Source organism: Hylaeus anthracinus, unplaced genomic scaffold (genome assembly GCF_026225885.1).
Source record: "Hylaeus anthracinus isolate JK02 unplaced genomic scaffold, UHH_iyHylAnth1.0_haploid 17405, whole genome shotgun sequence".
Lineage (NCBI taxonomy): Eukaryota > Metazoa > Arthropoda > Insecta > Hymenoptera > Colletidae > Hylaeus > Hylaeus anthracinus.
The window spans coordinates 1-16,326 of NW_026534730.1; the positions used below are offsets into that span (position 1 = coordinate 1).

Consider the following 16,326-nt stretch of genomic DNA (forward strand, 5'->3'; position numbering starts at 1 on the left):
TTTAAACATAACCAAGCAAAATACTTACTAATTAAATTCTTGTAGTACTTTCACCCCACTTTCTAGCACCACGAAATACCATTCAATAACTTGCGCAATCAATGCTGAACTGCACGTCCAATTTCTGTCTAACAATTTCAAATTTCCCAATTCCTCCAGTTTAGAGGCCACGAAACCGATCAACATGACGACAACCACAGGCGATCCGTCGACCCTGAAGAGTCCAGCCTCCCTGTCCGGCGGCGACTTGGTCTCACGTCTGTTGGCAGCGACCCCTCCGTACCTCTACAATGTTCCATTGACGCCTCACAGCTTCTTCTTCAGCGAGATGTTGCGCTCGTTCGTCCAAGCAAAGACGGAGGCATCGTCGACGGGAACAACAGCGAGCGCGCCGAGACGTCGGAAGAGATCTTGGAGGGACGCGAGGGATCGCCCTCTGGAACTGACCACGAAGGAGAGACACCATCACCACCATCACCATCACCATCAGCAACAGGAGAAGTACTTTCACGGTCAGCAACAGCAGCAGCAGCAACAGCACCAGCAGCAAACGGAAGCCAGGTTGGAGAACAGGGGCAAGCAGAGCGACGGTTACGAGACAGAGAGCAAAGTAGGAAACTTCGAGCAGAAACCGAACTTCGGTGGCGATATACTGAAGCCAGTCGACGAGAACAAGGCAGACTTCAGCAAACAGAGCAGGAGTTACTTCGACGAGCGACCGCGTCACTTCGAGCAAGCCCAACCCCCCGAGAACATCTTTCCCAGCGAGTTGCCGAAGGTGAAACCCGAAGAGACTCACACCGCGGATCGCAAGAACTGCAGTTATAGCGAGCGAAGCACCTACGACGAGCGCACGAAGAGCACGCTCGGCGGCCAGGAGCTGCCTCTGTTGTCGGACCAAAAGAAGCTCGACTTCTCCAGGAATTTTCTCCCCGGACTCCCCGGGAGGGGTTGCGACATGCTGCAAGGTGTTAAGGGATTCGGTTTACCTGGGAACGTGACGAACCCTGATTTCCTCCCCAGCCCTCTCTGGTACCCGCCTTATCCGATGCCTCAATCCTATCCAGGCATCGACCCGCTGCATTTCTTCATCGACCTACGCGTGTCGGGGCACATCTGGGATAGGAAGCTCAGCGAGAGGCAGCTACCGTTCAAAGGCAAGCACTGTTCGGCGTTCAGCGTGCCGCAATCGAAGGAATACAACAGTAACAGGCCGTTGAATCTGACTAGGGACGAAGCGAGCACCTCGAGGACCACGGAGGAGAACTCGCACGGTACCAATCACATCCTCAGACACCTGACCAGGACGTACAGGAACATAAGCCAAGCACAGAACGTCTCGAGAAGCGAAACGTCCACGACGGAGAGCGAGGAGAGTCCGAAGGATGGTGATAACAGTGAGTGATTGCTTTCGGTGTTTGCGTTCGGTGTTGCGTTCGGTGTTGCGTGGCTCTGGAGCTTGTTGCGTGGTCGTCTGACAAGATTTAAGAAGGCATGCTCTGATTCGTTCCTAATTAAGATTGATAACTAAGGTTAAGTATCTGAGTAAGAAATAAAAACGGAAGGAAGATCGGAGAAACCTTTGGTTCACTCTAAAAACCAAGACTTCCAGATGTAACCGTGTCCTTTGGGTAAGATACTCCGATGTTCTGGGAGCTTGACTTCGATAATTCTCTAGCTAACTTCTTCAAGTAAGAAGGCATTAATCGGAGATCTGAAAATTTTCGATTTTTGTTGTTGTACATTTTCTTAACACGTCTCGGACGCCACGTCGCCCATACGCGACAGAGCTTTTCATTAACAATAAGGAGCTTGAACGATTTTGGGGACCAGTGTACAACTGAGAGGGTTGGTTGATAAACTGAACATTTTTCTTAGCTTTTAATTGATACTTTTTTGGAATTTTCACTGTAGGGCCATGTTTGATATGTTGTTAAATATATATTAAAAAGTGAATTGGCACAGGTTCGATAGTCTCAGAGTTTCTGCTTCTAAAGTAGTGAAAAATAACATCGCAAAAGACATTCCTTTTTTTGGAAATGGACTTTCTACAAAGAAATTTTAGAAACTACCATCTACGAAACTTCAGAAACTTCAGCTTGAAACACCAGTCTGATTATCTTGGTATACTTAAAATTTATAATATTTTCAGTTATATCGACGAGATGGATATATGTAGAAACAGTTCTTCTAATGTAAAAAGAACATTGACAATGCCCAGAGAAAAATTGAATTTCGATACTCCTTCATAAAAAGGAATGTCTTTTGCAATGTTATTCTTCACTATTTTAAAAACAGATACTCTGAGACTATCGAACCTACATTGATTCAATTTTTAACAGATATTTAACGACATTTCAAAAATGCCACACTGTGCTTCAAATGAAAATTCCGAAAGATATTGATTAAAATCTACGAAAGATGTGAAGTACAGCAATTTTAAAGTTTAGCAAGCACAAACCCTCTCAGTTGTGCACTGGCTGGAAAGGAAGTTACTAATCGATACGAAATTTTGTTGCAAACCAGACGAAAGATTCCCGAAAACGGAGAACACCGCCGCCACGTCGTCGAGTCAGGAAGAAGGGAGGAAGGATCTGCGAGCGTTGATTGGCCTCGAGCTGGTCGTCGACTACGTGAAAGAGCCGAAGGGGGATCCCGCGAGCGAGCAGGCTTCGCAAGTAACCGAATAACTCGCGAAAATCGAACGAATATCTTCCGATCTCGCCTGCACGAATAGGTATAGACTCAGACATCGCTCGACTACGTCGTTCACGGTAATATAGGAAGCTCTGAACGTTATCGTCGTCAAAACGATCGAATCCTCTCGATTGATACTAAACGAGGCTTCGTCAGGCCTCAAATATCTGATTGGATCTACCATTCTGTTTTCTAATATACGTCATCGACACGAATGATAATAACCGAAATGAATTGCACGCGTTTGCTTTCTCCACAGGTGTTCTTTCTACTTTCCAGTTTATGTTCAACGTGCTGACGCACTTTGATGCATTTTGATATCCGGTGATAACTAGACCGCGGATCTTGATGCGTTTATAGAAAATTTGAATGTGCAAGAAGCTACTAAATGCAAACAATATACAAGAATATAAGAATGATTGAAAGTAAAGTTTACGTTATAATATTTGCAGAATAAAATAAATTCCTATTTAGGCACGTTCGCGAAAATTTTATTTTTCATAAAGATCCGCAGTCTAGCGATAACGAATAATTGTTTTCGATAGAAAATTGTACGCGGAAAGTCATGTATATGGCCACGTTGAAGCTCGATTCGTTATTTTTAAAAAATTCGTAAAAGTTCTTTTAAAAGTATTAGGTTGTCCGTAAAGTTTCTTTCGTCAGTTGCATTCAATTATTTTCTGTGGCGGTGTTTATATAAATAGACAATCTAATTTCTTAGACATTGATGCTGTAACAGTAATGGAGCGAAATGAATTGTACACAATTTTGTAATGTAACATAAAACACGAAATATTGTGTATGAATTAATTATTAATAAAACGAAAGAAAGTTTTGGGACAACCTAATACATCTCATAGTCAGTGACGATGTTTTGAACGTAACCAGTTCTAATCTGACCGATTTCTCGAGGATCCTTTTCGAGCCACGATTAACCAGCACGGAACTAACCTTTTGATATCGCAGCATGGCACTTTCGAGACACCGAGTCTTTGGTTCGGCAATCTTTGCGACTCTAACTTTTCACCATTCTCTAACAGACTTTTTCCTATCGTTACATTCGAGGCTCGATTTAAAGAGTCACCTCTTAGGAAGGAGACGGGAGATCTTAGAGATTCTCTTCTGGGGGCAGAGAGGCTCCTCTCCGAATTCGACTGTATGTGATATGCGCTGTACATATTATAGTAGCGTTCTATTGTATCTATATGTACTAATAGAAAGTATTCGACGTGTATATTAAACGTAATAAAAGTAATGCGACTCAATTGCGTCAGAGAAATCCCTATCCCTTCCACTGCGAGCACGAAATGTGGCTGAGACAGCAAAACATTTCTTTCGTGAGCCCTGCACCCCTTTATACTGATGTTATTGGTTTTGGTACACGTTCATTTTTGACAATTTATGTTGTTATTTATTTGTTTATTATTTATTATGTTTTACGATTGTTGGACCAGTTGTAACCATGTTCGATATGATACTTCCATATGATAGCGAACAAGTGAGTAAATAATTTAAATTATATTCGTAAAGAAATTTTTGTTTGTAGATTCATCATATTTATCATATGTGTATTATTTATTATTATAAATAGGGACAATATGGACATTTCATCTTCTCGTGGAGTAGAAACGTAGAAATGAAACGGAAATTAAAATTTAATTTTAATTATTTGATACTTCCATTAAACAAAATACATAAAAATAGAAAAGAAATTAGGATTCATGTTCAAGATGTTGGAACAATATAGTTTCTCGCGAACTTTTCAAAATCTTATGAAGCAGAAACGTAGAAATAAGATAACAATTGAAATTTAATTAAAATTATTTTATACTCCAATCAAACGAAATAAATAAAAATAGATCAAAATCAAAATCAAAATAGAAAATATAAGTCAAAATCAAAGATTTAGGAACAACATGATTTCTCATGAACATCTCAGAATCTTGTCAAGTAGAAACGTAAAAATAAAATAAAAATTGAAATTGAATTTCAATTATATTATATTATCCTCCTACAAATAAAATATAAATTATAATTCAAGATCACGTCGTCACACCAGAATGGTTTCGCACGAATCTTTTTTCCCTTTGTCAAGCAGAATACATAGAAATAAAAAAGAAATTATGATTGAATGTGTACAACAAATTTTTCTAATGAAACGCATAGATTCGACCGCGAGGGTCGTGACAAATATTTTCTCTGCGCCCTGTACACAGACTCGGCATCTATGGAAGGGTCCAGCTGCACGCTGAACTCGAACTCTCGAAAGGGTGAAAAACAGAGAACGCAGAGGGAAGGGGAAGTCAGCTTCCTCACCTTGCTGAATGCGCCAGGCTCGTTATAATCAAGAGCACCCTCGAAAGGAACGCACACGCAAAAGGAGCGTCGCATTCAGTCACACCACTTCGTCAGCCTCTCGACCTTATGCCAGGTTTCTGGATTTGTCTCGATGAAAAATTGACTTTTTGGAGGTTCCTGTTTTGTTGGATCAGAAAGTAAGTAATTGTTAAATTCTTGGTTAAATTATAATCAGTATATTTTACACTTCGAATTTACCGCGACATCGTTTATCGCCTATCCTACGCGAAGAGTTTCGTTTGGCTATTTTTCTCTCTACTGTCATTTCTCGAAGTGCGACCCATGTCAAAATTGTATACAGCGTAATCTCGGTTTCGTAACTTTAAGAAATAAATATATTAAAACTTAACAGTAACACTGTGATTGAAAAAAGCGTCTTTAAGACTAGTCATTTGGCTGATCGCTAAAGAAATAAGTACGAATAAAGGTCGATTCAGACAATACGACACGGACCGTCACGTTCCAGCAACGACACGATACGACAAAACATTCAAACACGCGTGTTAATGGAACTATCCACACTGTTCCCGTTGACGGAACGTTCAGGTCGGTGTCTGTCAAGTGTGAATAGTTCCATTAAAACGCGTGTTTTAATGTTTTGTCGTGTCGGTGTCGGTCCGTGTCGTATAGCGTGGATCGACCTTAAATCATCGATAGGTTTAGTGTCGAAAAACATAATCCTAAAAGCACCTTTTGGAAAACGCTTCACGCTCCGCGCGAATTCTCCCCAACGTCAGATATGGATTCCTGCTTGGAGCATGCTCCATCGATCTAACCGTGTGCAAACACCGAGGCGAAGTTTTACATTCAGCCTTTGCAAACGAGTCGAGGGAGATCGATATCTCCCGTCAGATTTGCCCTCGTCCCTAAAAGCCACGTATCTCTTGTCAATCCGTGCACGCACACACACACACAACGAGGTCTCGTGTTCCCTTAATTGTGCTCTGTCGACTCTCCGTCAAAGACAGACCAATCCGTGGAACGGATCTCGATCAACGTACGACTTCGCGAGTAGGATTACCATTCCTGAATCCAAGGTCGGTATTAAACATAGGCCTAAGAATCTTGGCAACGTCAAGCTTTAGGCTTTGGATCTTTGTGACGGCATTTAGCGATTTTTGGGGGTTGAACAATTTGCAATTTTTATGAATTGCTCTTGAGTATAACTTAACCCTTTATTTACTGGCTGGACTTGTAAGTCACGTTAATTTTCTCGTGGTACTGTATTAATTAAACCCTTCGAAACCTATTTGTGACTTTCGAGTCCACTTCAGCTTATGCTTGTGTTTTTTCTTCTCTTGGAAACTCGTTAGAGGACAACTCTATAAGATGATATAAGATCGAGATGGACGCCTAGATTTCAAAAGCTTTTGAGAAATTCAATAAATAAAGGGTTGAAGGGTCAAAACTTTGATCCTCTTTTAATCCTAATTGCCACAGAACAAACTAAGAAAACAACTACAGTGCGAAAGGTTAAAACAATAAAAAAACGGATATGTTATACCATTTATATTTTATTAAAGAAAATTCTAAAGTCTCTTTTGGAGTATTCTTTACACTTTCCCGCGAACTTGATCAAACGGTGTCGTGATTGGCGATTACGCGAAGTTCCAAGATTACTTCACCCTTGTTGTTGCCATCAATTTTCACAGTTTTGCGACCCTGCTCGGGAACAACGATGATATCGTCCAATCCAACCCTCTTAACGGGTGCCTGGACTAATTTGTAACGTGCAAGTGGTAACTCCTCTTTGTTCACCTCGACGAACGGCTTTTCTGACGGCGCGAGCGTGTATACCTGATTCGGACACCAATACGACATTTATGATATGCGTTGCAATTAACGTCGAACGGGGGCTAATATTTATTCGGACATTTTACAATTAATCAGATTAACGTTTGGCCACTCATTGTCCTGGTTTAATTAAATCGATTAGCAACCAACGGTTTTATTCATCAACGTCGACAAAGAGATTCCTGGAGAAGATTTCACTGAACAAAGTAAAGTGCTACAAACGTATGTATGACATGAATGTTGTAAATATTATAGCATATATTAGTCCCTTATTTTTAAATATACATTGCCTATTTACTCTTTCTCACGGTACTAGTTAAAACAAAACTCAAATACAGAAAGTATTAATAACGATATAATTTCTATAATAAAATTCTGAAATTATTTGATTGTGATTTTTAATAAAAATAAAGTAGTAATCGATACAATCGCAGTTGCAATTAGTTTTTCAAGTATTATTTTATCCAACATAATCCTTCCGCAATCAAGTACGCGGCAACAACGCGGAATAGAGAAACAAGCTACTTCTCGTTGCCGCATACTGGAGCATTCCTGCGCCTACGAGATGGCAACCGAACCGACAAACCGACTAGCATAGGTTGCCGCATAAAAGGGGTAACTCTGCGCCTACGAAATGACAATCGAACCGACAAGCAGGCTAACATCGGTTGCTGTATACCAGGGGCACCTCCACGCCTACGGTGTAGCAACCGGGCCTACAAACTGGCTAACTACGGTTGATATCTAACAGGGGCATACTCGCGCCTACTTGATGACAACTAATATTTCGCTTACTTATCGTTCAGGCCGCCGGTGCCGTTCTCCTAACATCTCCCATCATCTCCTGACATCTCCTAACATGTCCTAACATCTCCTAATACCTTCTAACACGTCCCCACAGCTGTACCCACGTGTACACATGTATCGAAATCGCGCCGCATTTTACTCTTGATATCAGGAGCACATGATATGCGAAGAGGTGGCACGCTTGCGCCTACGGACAGGCAACCGGTTCGACATGTCTGTTGGTACAGGTTGCCTAATTCAAGGGGCTAATTTTTGCTAAATTTCGGAATTACTGGCCAATTTTGCATTTTGGCAAAGTCAACAATGTTGCAAATCGCTTCTCCCAAAACCTCCACAATGTTGCAAACCCAACGATGTTGCAAATCGATTCTCTCGGAACTTCAACACTGTTGCAAACCCAACAATGTTGCGAATCGCTCCTCTCAAAATTGTGATGGAAAATGTCGGATTTTTACTCTTGGTATCAGGAGCACATGATATGCAAAGAGGTGGCACGAAGGAAACCTGGTACGTATCGAATTTTGGTCAGAATTTTACTCCTGGTATCAGGAGCACATGATATGCGAAGAGGTGGCACGAAGGAAACCTGGTACGTATCGAATTTTGGTCAGAATTGTACTCCTGGTATCAGGATCACATGATACGCGATGAGGTGGCACGTTTGCGCCTATGAGTAGGCAACCGGCCCGGCGTATGTGTAAGCATGGGATGCCTAATTCAAGGGGCATATTTTCGGTACATATTTTCAGTAGAAGGAATTTTAATGGAAATTAACGGGAAATGTCACGGAAATGGGGGGAAATTAAAGGGATATGTGCCAGGAAATGAAGGGAAATTAATGGGATATGTGTCAAAAAATAGAGTGAAATTAAATGGAACAATTGCAGGAAATGAAGGAAAATTAAAGCGAACTGTATATCAGGAAATAATGAGAAGTTAATGGGAAATGTGCCAGGAAATGAAAGGAAATTAAGGGGATATGACACAGAAATGAAGGGATATTAAAGGAAAATAATGGGGAGTTAATGGGAAATGTGTCAGGAAATGAAGGGAAGTTAATTGGAAATCTACCAGGAAATGAAGGGGAATTAAAGGGAAAATCTCCACGAAGCTATATATGATATCATTGTTTTAGAAAATCTTATTAATACTATATTAAAGCCTGATGATTTAGTTTAAAGGAGAGGAGGACGATTCAATTTATCACTAAAATTAATTTCTCTATCTCCGTGTTAAATAACAAAAAATTAGATAAGCTATCACCTTGTTCAGCTTTATTAACTTTATTAGCTTCATTAGTTTCATGCTAGTTCCTCCCACGTTTGACAGGAAAATGCATTAATATAAGAAAAAGAAGAGATGCCCTCACCTTTTTAACAGGGTGTATCATGTTCTCGGCTTCGTCTTCCCCGGCGTAGAAGCTCAGATCCAGATCGCGCGAAGATTGTTCATTCGGAACGGGGTAAGCCAAGTCACCGTATCGATTTCCATCTGGATTCTGCAAGTAGTAAACCCGTCCATTGATGGAAACTATCAGGATTGCGACGATGGCGAGAACACCTTGATTTCTCATTGTTTCGCTTTTGGCGTGCGACATGAACGAGTTAGCGGACTGTGCTCGACTAAAACTGTCGTCTGATAGAGCCGGTGAAAAATAATGAAATAAAACTTTCCTCCCGGCAGCTGCCGTCGGGCCAGTTAATCCGTTGTAAGGCGATTATAGAACGTACCACGGAATGATTAATTAAGTGGACAACCTGTCAGCGACGAAACGAATCGACGATAGGTAACAAAATCCAGAATCTAAAGATCGTATATTTGCAGGAAAGCAAGTCTTTCGTGTCGCGTGAATGACGTGAAGTTAGAAATCTTTATGCTACGGAATAATTTATTTACATGTAATGATAATTAAATATTAAATTATCCGATTTTCAATAGTTTCGAAATAAAATGTTAACTTCGTAGAAATGTTCACGAGTTTCAGCCTGGCAACGAACGTGTTACAATAATTACTAAAGTAGCAATGAAGACAAATGTACGAAACAAAACCACAGACTTGAAGGTTCGTACAGGGGGTTCAGAGATACCCAGTAAATCCCGGTGCATTGTTCAGGATCCCAGTCGCTTCCGCGTTTAAGGCAGAAAACACGGTTTCCGTTCATAAAGGGGTGAAAGCGGAACGAGCGGGTGCATGCGCATTATTGGAACGCGGCGAGAGATTAAAAACGACTTTTTCCAAAGGATCGGTTCCATTGACTGGGGTGCATTGCGGCAGGTCCTGAATAATGCATGAAATTTGTTCCCCGGAATCGAATCGCTTCTCGTCACCGCCGGCACGAGGACAAGAGAGCGGGCATAAATCTAAATAATTTCAACCCTCGAATTTTTATTATTCCTATGACTACGTCGGCCTCGATGCTGAATATGCATGCGTCGCTTTCCACACTTCGCTCGAGTGTTCCACCTTTGTGTAACTACTCGTTGCGACCGGTTGGGTTTAGGGTGTGGGGGATGATGCGCATCGCGTCTTGCACTTGCAACCCCTACGACCCCGTAATCGTCGAGACGCTCGTTAATCTTATTTCAAAATTGTCACCTTTGTCGAACGATTATCTTAAAATCTACGTTCTTGCGTTTAAAGATTCTTTCTACCTTGTCGTCTAAAAAAAATCGAATTTCTTTATACATTTATGATATACTTTTAAAAATACACAATTTAAATTTTATTAAAAAATTCGTAAAATTAAAGAAGTTACAAGAGGAAAACCATAACAAATATCTCGAAAACAACGAACACTCTGTGTGATTCAAATGTTTCCTGTAATATTTATATAAATTACCATTTACTTTGTTCATTGTTTTCGATGGAGAAATTTTAGGAACGAAGGGATATCGATGGTGTATCAGTTTTAAGAAAAATTTAATGCAACATGGTTCATTGGTCTATATATCACACTTGAAAGGAGAATCTAATATCAAAAATTTATAAGGAGTCAGTCATTACTCGCTCGGAGAGTCTCGATAAATCACGAAAAGAATTAACGAGCAGCGAAGATGACACCGGGTCTTTCCTCTCTCCCTTCGCCGGTGAAATATAGCCGACAACTTTTCTTATATATACTTGAGAGATTTCCTGAGAAGCATACTGTACAGTGGCAGCAGAAGTAGAGGGGAATTATGAAGTGGTTGGGGAGGGAAGCTATACCACAACACCGCAAGGGGGTGAAACTGTTGATACTGGAAGGATCCCCTCTCTACAATCATTATCTTTCTTTCCTTTTTCTTTAATGTACGGAAAAATATTGGAAAGTTCTTACACTACTCGCGTTAACGCTCTCGGAGCCATCTCGTTCCAAAATGTGGAAACAGTGTAACCTCTAAATGATAAACGACACGATTTATAATATTTTATTTATTTGTAATACTGCGCAATGTTGTTGATTTCTTGAAACTCCTCCTCGAGGCCGCGTTACTTTCATAACAATTTCATTTAAAAGTATTATACAGTGTTCCTAGATCAATATACACGCCTATTTCTTGGATAGATTCTTCTATTGGAATCTTCGATAACAACGAATATGGTGTGACAAACATACATGGAAGTACATTCAGTCAACACACGCGATCGAACTGCGTGCATTTAATCACAATGAAATAACAATACATGCTATTACACAATTAGTAAATTCACGATTCACGAAGTTGAGTAACATAATACTTCACGATAAACTAATACAAGTACTCGGCAAAAATTATCTAAATGTGTGTGAACCGACGACATATTTCTACAACGGAAACTTCTGCAGTTCGTTTAATGAAATTGCAGATCCATTCGGTACATGTACACTGAATGCATTTTTAAAACCAATAATTACAGAGACGTTTGAAAACAGCATCTGATCTCACGCGTATTATTGCTACGAGTATTTGGCAGTTTATTTCCAAACAACTTCATATTATCTATTTCGTTAATGCTGCAACTTTCTTGCAAATTTCATTAGTATATTCGCTACATTTTGCCGATCCTCCAAGATCACCCGTTAAACATTTGCCTTCTTTAATTGTTTCGTAGGCAGCGTTTTCGATGATAACTGCTTGTTTATTCAATCCCATATGTTTAAGCATCATTACGGCAGACAGCAATAACGCCGTGGGATTTGCCTTATCTTGACCTGCAATATCTGGAGCAGTTCCGTGTACCTGGTTTTAAATAAAAATATTATTATCAAATCGCACGTTACGCATATATAACAATCAATTATTATCAATAGCTAATGCATACAGATTCGAACAAGGCACCGTTCAAGCCAATATTTCCACTTGGCGTGAGACCAAGCCCTCCTACAAGTCCAGCGCACATATCGGACAGAATGTCTCCGTATAAGTTAGGCATTACGAGTACATCGTATTGACTCGGATCTTGAACCATGTTTAAACACACTGTATCCAGATATCTTTCTTCAAATTTAATGTTAGGAAATTTCTGTGCAGCATCTCGACAGCATCTCAAGAACAAACCGTCCGACATCCTCATTATATTTGCTTTGTGTACAGCGGTTACCTATGAACGCGGTTACAAATTCTCGATTACTTAAAACAATTGAAAATTTTGTTTTACAAAATTCCAATCAAGTACCTTTTTCCTATTATTATCCTGCGCATATTGGAAAGCAAATTCTGCTACTCTACTAGAAGCTTCTTCTGTAATCAATTTTATAGACTGTACAACTCCTTCTACAATCTCGTGTTCTATACCAGAGTATTCTCCCTCTGTGTTTTCTCGAATGGTGACAACATCAACATTGTCGTACAATGTTTTGTAACCTTCTAAGGAACGACATGGTCGCACATTGGCGTACAAGTTGAATTCTCTGGAAAAGAGTAATTATTAATATAATGTTTAATGGAAATATACAAGTTTGTATCTATTATTTCAAGGCTGATTAGAATTCAATCTAAATTTAGTTAAATAATTCAAATAACATGAGTCTATGATGGCATTCACAATTATGTAACGCAAACAATTCAACACAGTCGCATTGAGATTGAGACAATATTCTCGCGTGTACAAGACAAGTGAATTAAATTGCTCTTAATTACACAAAGATAAAATCATTCTTACTTTCTCAATGCAAGATTCAACGATCTGTGTCCTTTTCCAATAGGAGTCATCAATGGTCCTTTCAAACCAATTTTATTCCTGTTGACCGAGTCAATGGCAGCTTGTGGAATACCAAATTTCCCATCTGGACCTTTTACCGGTGTTACATCAACAGATTCCCACTCTATCGGCACCTGGTATATAAGATAACTTTATCAATGTAAAACTATGTATCAAAGAAATGAAAATGTTTAGTTAATACCTTATCTAAAAGTAAACACAATTATTTTTATTAGTACTATCGCGCGAAAGCATAAAATATACGAGCCTGTAGTTGTAAATACTACAAGTTGAGTAATACTGTTATGCAATAGAAGACCTATGATTGTTACCACTCAAATTTGTTCATTCGTGCTAAGAAATGTTGCATAGTTCTCTCAGGACATAAAAAGCAATTGATACATCGCCATTGTATATAAACAAACTTATATAAATCCATGCACTAAGTTACTCGAATATGACATACAAATATGATACATGTTTTTACATATCTATAAAAAAAATATACAAAATAAAAAAACATACCTTAACTACAATAAGAGCAGACTGAATTAGCCTACAATTGGATCAACCTGTATAAGAGCAAGATTAAAATAAACTCTTTAAGGTTAGTAGTAGGACAAATAGGGTCACCTTGTAAGATTCAAACCACGAATAATCCATAAATCAATGTGTATAAACATTTGGTTCGTGATAACTATTGCAGTAAAAAATGTAATAAAAGTGTTGCCATCAATAAACATTACTACTTCTAACTCATTGACATGCACATTACATAAAAAATTCCGTGCACAAGAGAAACGTCGTTACATTAAAGTTTTATGTAAAAGTTAGAGAGAAAAAAAAACCCACCCTACCTTGGCAGTGTCAAAGATCTTTTGAACAGCAGCAGAAATTTCGGGTCCGATACCGTCTCCAGGGATAAGGGTACATTTCTGAACTTTACTGCTATAAAAGCAACCAACTCCGATTTTCGGAATCTGTTAATAAAATATCGATGTAATTCACAATTATCGAGAAGGACATGCAACAAACGACGTCGTACGTCGTAGAATAGGATATCAGGAACATGATCGGAAATTGACATTCGAAAAATGAAAAAGTGGAAACGATGAATGATATAAGAATAGGAGAGACTGCCAAGATATTACAGCCAAGCAGACGGATATATAACCAATCTGTAGAGAATTCTAACCTTTCAATTTGGGAAGAAGTAGGGTTACGCTTAGGACACTGACTGTTCCGAGGGTTTCTTGATCGGCACATGTTACTTACTGAGTTTCGTATCCACTGAGCTGCCATTCTCTCAATAAACTTTACAATAAAAAAATGAACCTCTACCAGCCAAATAAGTGTGCACGTCAGAAGGAATACCAGAAACCAAAGAAGAAGAACGGGCTACGCTCGTGATTGGTTCCCGCGAGATGATGTCTTCTGCTATTCAGAAACGGGAGATAGCGGACGACATATAAGACCTGACGAGTGGCTCCACATATAACGATATACTTATTCACGCGAAAAATACCCAATGGCGAATAACTCGAATAAATCTTAACGACTGACGTTATCCTTTTAATTGTTTTAATAATACCTCTAGAAAGTAACAATGGACCTAAGTTAAATTATCGCAGATTAAACGTTTACGAAACATTTGAAAAGTATGACCGCCTATTTATGTTCAAACGTGAATTCTATCAAGTAAAATTTGATTGGTCATCAATTGAATTTTCAACCCTTCACGAACAAACGTCTTTGCAGGACTATTTGTAGAATATTTTATAGCAATTTGCCGAAAATAACGTGAATATAAAATCACTTTATTCAAGGTGTACGTTCTAATTTTATTTAATCGACTGTTATATATTTATTTAAGGAAACCAAGTTTTATTCCTCAGGATACGTTCACAAAATATTTCGAAAGATACTAGATCGTATTTCAGGTTATGTTCGCCTGGATTCTAGTAACACGACCACATGACCCGAGACAGGGTCGAAGCAACAAAACTTTGCACCTCGAATAAATACAAATTCAAAATTTGTGCAGTTTACTGTTTTATACAATTACAATTCTACAGTGAGAATATATACAAATATCAAATAAAACGAGATGAATCAAGGTGTAGAGCAGCTTCATAATTACTGCAATATTATTATACTGTACTGTTGTATGCTATCCTTGTACTTATTTTATTCAAGTAATGCATGACATACATACGCTTTATCTTATTATGTTTTGACTCACCACGAGTTTTTAAAAGTCACAAGGTTATGTTAGATACTGGACTATACTAATAGTCATACTAATTAACTATACTAACATATTATGATATAATATCTACTTATTGAACTGATCAGTCGCTAGTTGAAGATACAAATAGTTATTAGGATTTTTGGTCGTAATTGGTTATATTAATATAAGATCACAGTTTTTAATTCTTTTATATTGGGTTCTTTTAAGAAGTGTGTGAATTGATATAGACTCTATATTATAGAGGTTTGAATTTGTTATTTTCAAGATGTGCTAACATATTGTGTTTTGTTTCTTGAAATTCTAGTCATCAGGAGACGCGGTAACATCTTCACAGCTTCGATATTAACTGATATCTTGTAGTTTCATAAAGCAAAGAATCGTATTAATTATAAATTTATAAAAGTAAAATAATAATTAAAACGTATCAGTGGCGCCATTTAGCAGCAACGGTGAGAACTATCTTCACTACAAACTTGGGTATTTTCTCACCGATGGTGCTACTGCTGGAAAATTGCAAGGGTTCTGATCCAAACTTCCAAAATTAATTCAATTCTTGACCGCTAAATATTTCTTGGTCCATGAAACGGAACACATCCTCAAAGAATATAACATTAAACTGTAAAGTCGATGCCCAAAACCACTCATACTAGTAAATCTACAGTCCTTTCTAACGTTCTAACAATTTCCCTTCGTATCCACATGTAATTTCCTTTAATTTCCCTTCATTTCGCTGCAATAACTACATACAAGGTTTGCGACTTTGTTGAATTTAAAAGATTCCCGATTTGCAACCCTGTTTCCTCTAGAAAATGCCAATATCGTAACGGGAAGCTTCAAGTTTGCAACATTGTTGAATTTTAAAAGTTTTCGATTTAGAACTTTACACCTGTGAAAAATGAAGTTGGTGAGGTGTTAGGCTTTCAAGTACTGTCAGAGAATGTTAGGTTGTCGAGTCATTGTTCACAGAACTTGTTATTTTATTATTATTATTATTATTATTACTATAGTTATTTCGATGAAGTAAATTATGTACATTAAAATGTAATCACACTCTGTATTTCAATTTTAATAGTAGGCAATGCTAAATACACTCCTATCAATCCTAAAGAATAATTTTATTTAAAATGTAATAAATATACATATAGATTATAAATATTATAGATCACTGTTTATACATAGGACTCGTGGAACCTCAGACATTCGAGATGTTCTTTTTTTTTTTTTTAAAAGAACAGGGGACTACTTCCAATGGCACTAA

At 38.5% G+C, this 16,326-nt stretch overlaps 3 protein-coding genes across 3 annotated transcripts; 1 reads left to right on the top strand and 2 right to left on the bottom strand.

The window, feature by feature from the left end:
- Window positions 1-69: 69 nt before the first annotated feature.
- Window positions 70-3,962, top strand: LOC128892768 (uncharacterized). The gene is made up of 2 exons (XM_054153309.1): window positions 70-1,397; window positions 2,527-3,962. Exons 1-2 carry the CDS (start codon window positions 185-187, stop codon window positions 2,688-2,690), a joined length of 1,377 nt encoding a protein of 458 aa, XP_054009284.1. The 5' UTR covers window positions 70-184; the 3' UTR covers window positions 2,691-3,962.
- Window positions 3,963-6,561: 2,599 nt separating this feature from the next.
- Window positions 6,562-9,334, bottom strand: LOC128892767 (uncharacterized). Its single transcript, XM_054153308.1, has 2 exons — window positions 9,026-9,334; window positions 6,562-6,852 (listed from the first exon to the last, which is right to left on the bottom strand). The coding sequence occupies exons 1-2, from the start codon at window positions 9,251-9,253 to the stop codon at window positions 6,631-6,633; spliced, it is 450 nt and encodes a 149-aa protein (XP_054009283.1). The 5' UTR covers window positions 9,254-9,334; the 3' UTR covers window positions 6,562-6,630.
- A 1,719-nt stretch (window positions 9,335-11,053) lies between these two features.
- Window positions 11,054-14,260, bottom strand: LOC128892766 (probable isocitrate dehydrogenase [NAD] subunit alpha, mitochondrial). The gene is made up of 6 exons (XM_054153307.1): window positions 14,093-14,260; window positions 13,675-13,797; window positions 12,779-12,951; window positions 12,293-12,527; window positions 11,939-12,217; window positions 11,054-11,856 (listed from the first exon to the last, which is right to left on the bottom strand). Exons 1-6 carry the CDS (start codon window positions 14,117-14,119, stop codon window positions 11,617-11,619), a joined length of 1,077 nt encoding a protein of 358 aa, XP_054009282.1. The 5' UTR covers window positions 14,120-14,260; the 3' UTR covers window positions 11,054-11,616.
- Window positions 14,261-16,326: the final 2,066 nt, after the last annotated feature.

What these genes read in the sequence shown, in the direction of transcription:
- LOC128892768 (XM_054153309.1), top strand. Translation starts at nt 185, where the DNA reads ATGACGACAACCACAGGCGATCCGTCGACCCTGAAGAGTCCAGCCTCC. An exon ending in TCCGAAGGATGGTGATAACA is followed by an intron (nt 1,398 to 2,526) that starts GTGAGTGATTGC and finishes GTTGCAAACCAG; the next exon opens with ACGAAAGATTCCCGAAAACG.
- LOC128892767 (XM_054153308.1), bottom strand. Translation starts at nt 9,253, where the DNA reads ATGTCGCACGCCAAAAGCGAAACAATGAGAAATCAAGGTGTTCTCGCC. An exon ending in TGATACACCCTGTTAAAAAG is followed by an intron (nt 6,853 to 9,025) that starts GTGAGGGCATCT and finishes TGTCCGAATCAG; the next exon opens with GTATACACGCTCGCGCCGTC.
- LOC128892766 (XM_054153307.1), bottom strand. Translation starts at nt 14,119, where the DNA reads ATGGCAGCTCAGTGGATACGAAACTCA. An exon ending in CTCAGTGGATACGAAACTCA is followed by an intron (nt 13,798 to 14,092) that starts GTAAGTAACATG and finishes TTTTATTAACAG; the next exon opens with ATTCCGAAAATCGGAGTTGG. An exon ending in AGGATAATAATAGGAAAAAG is followed by an intron (nt 12,218 to 12,292) that starts GTACTTGATTGG and finishes CCGCGTTCATAG; the next exon opens with GTAACCGCTGTACACAAAGC.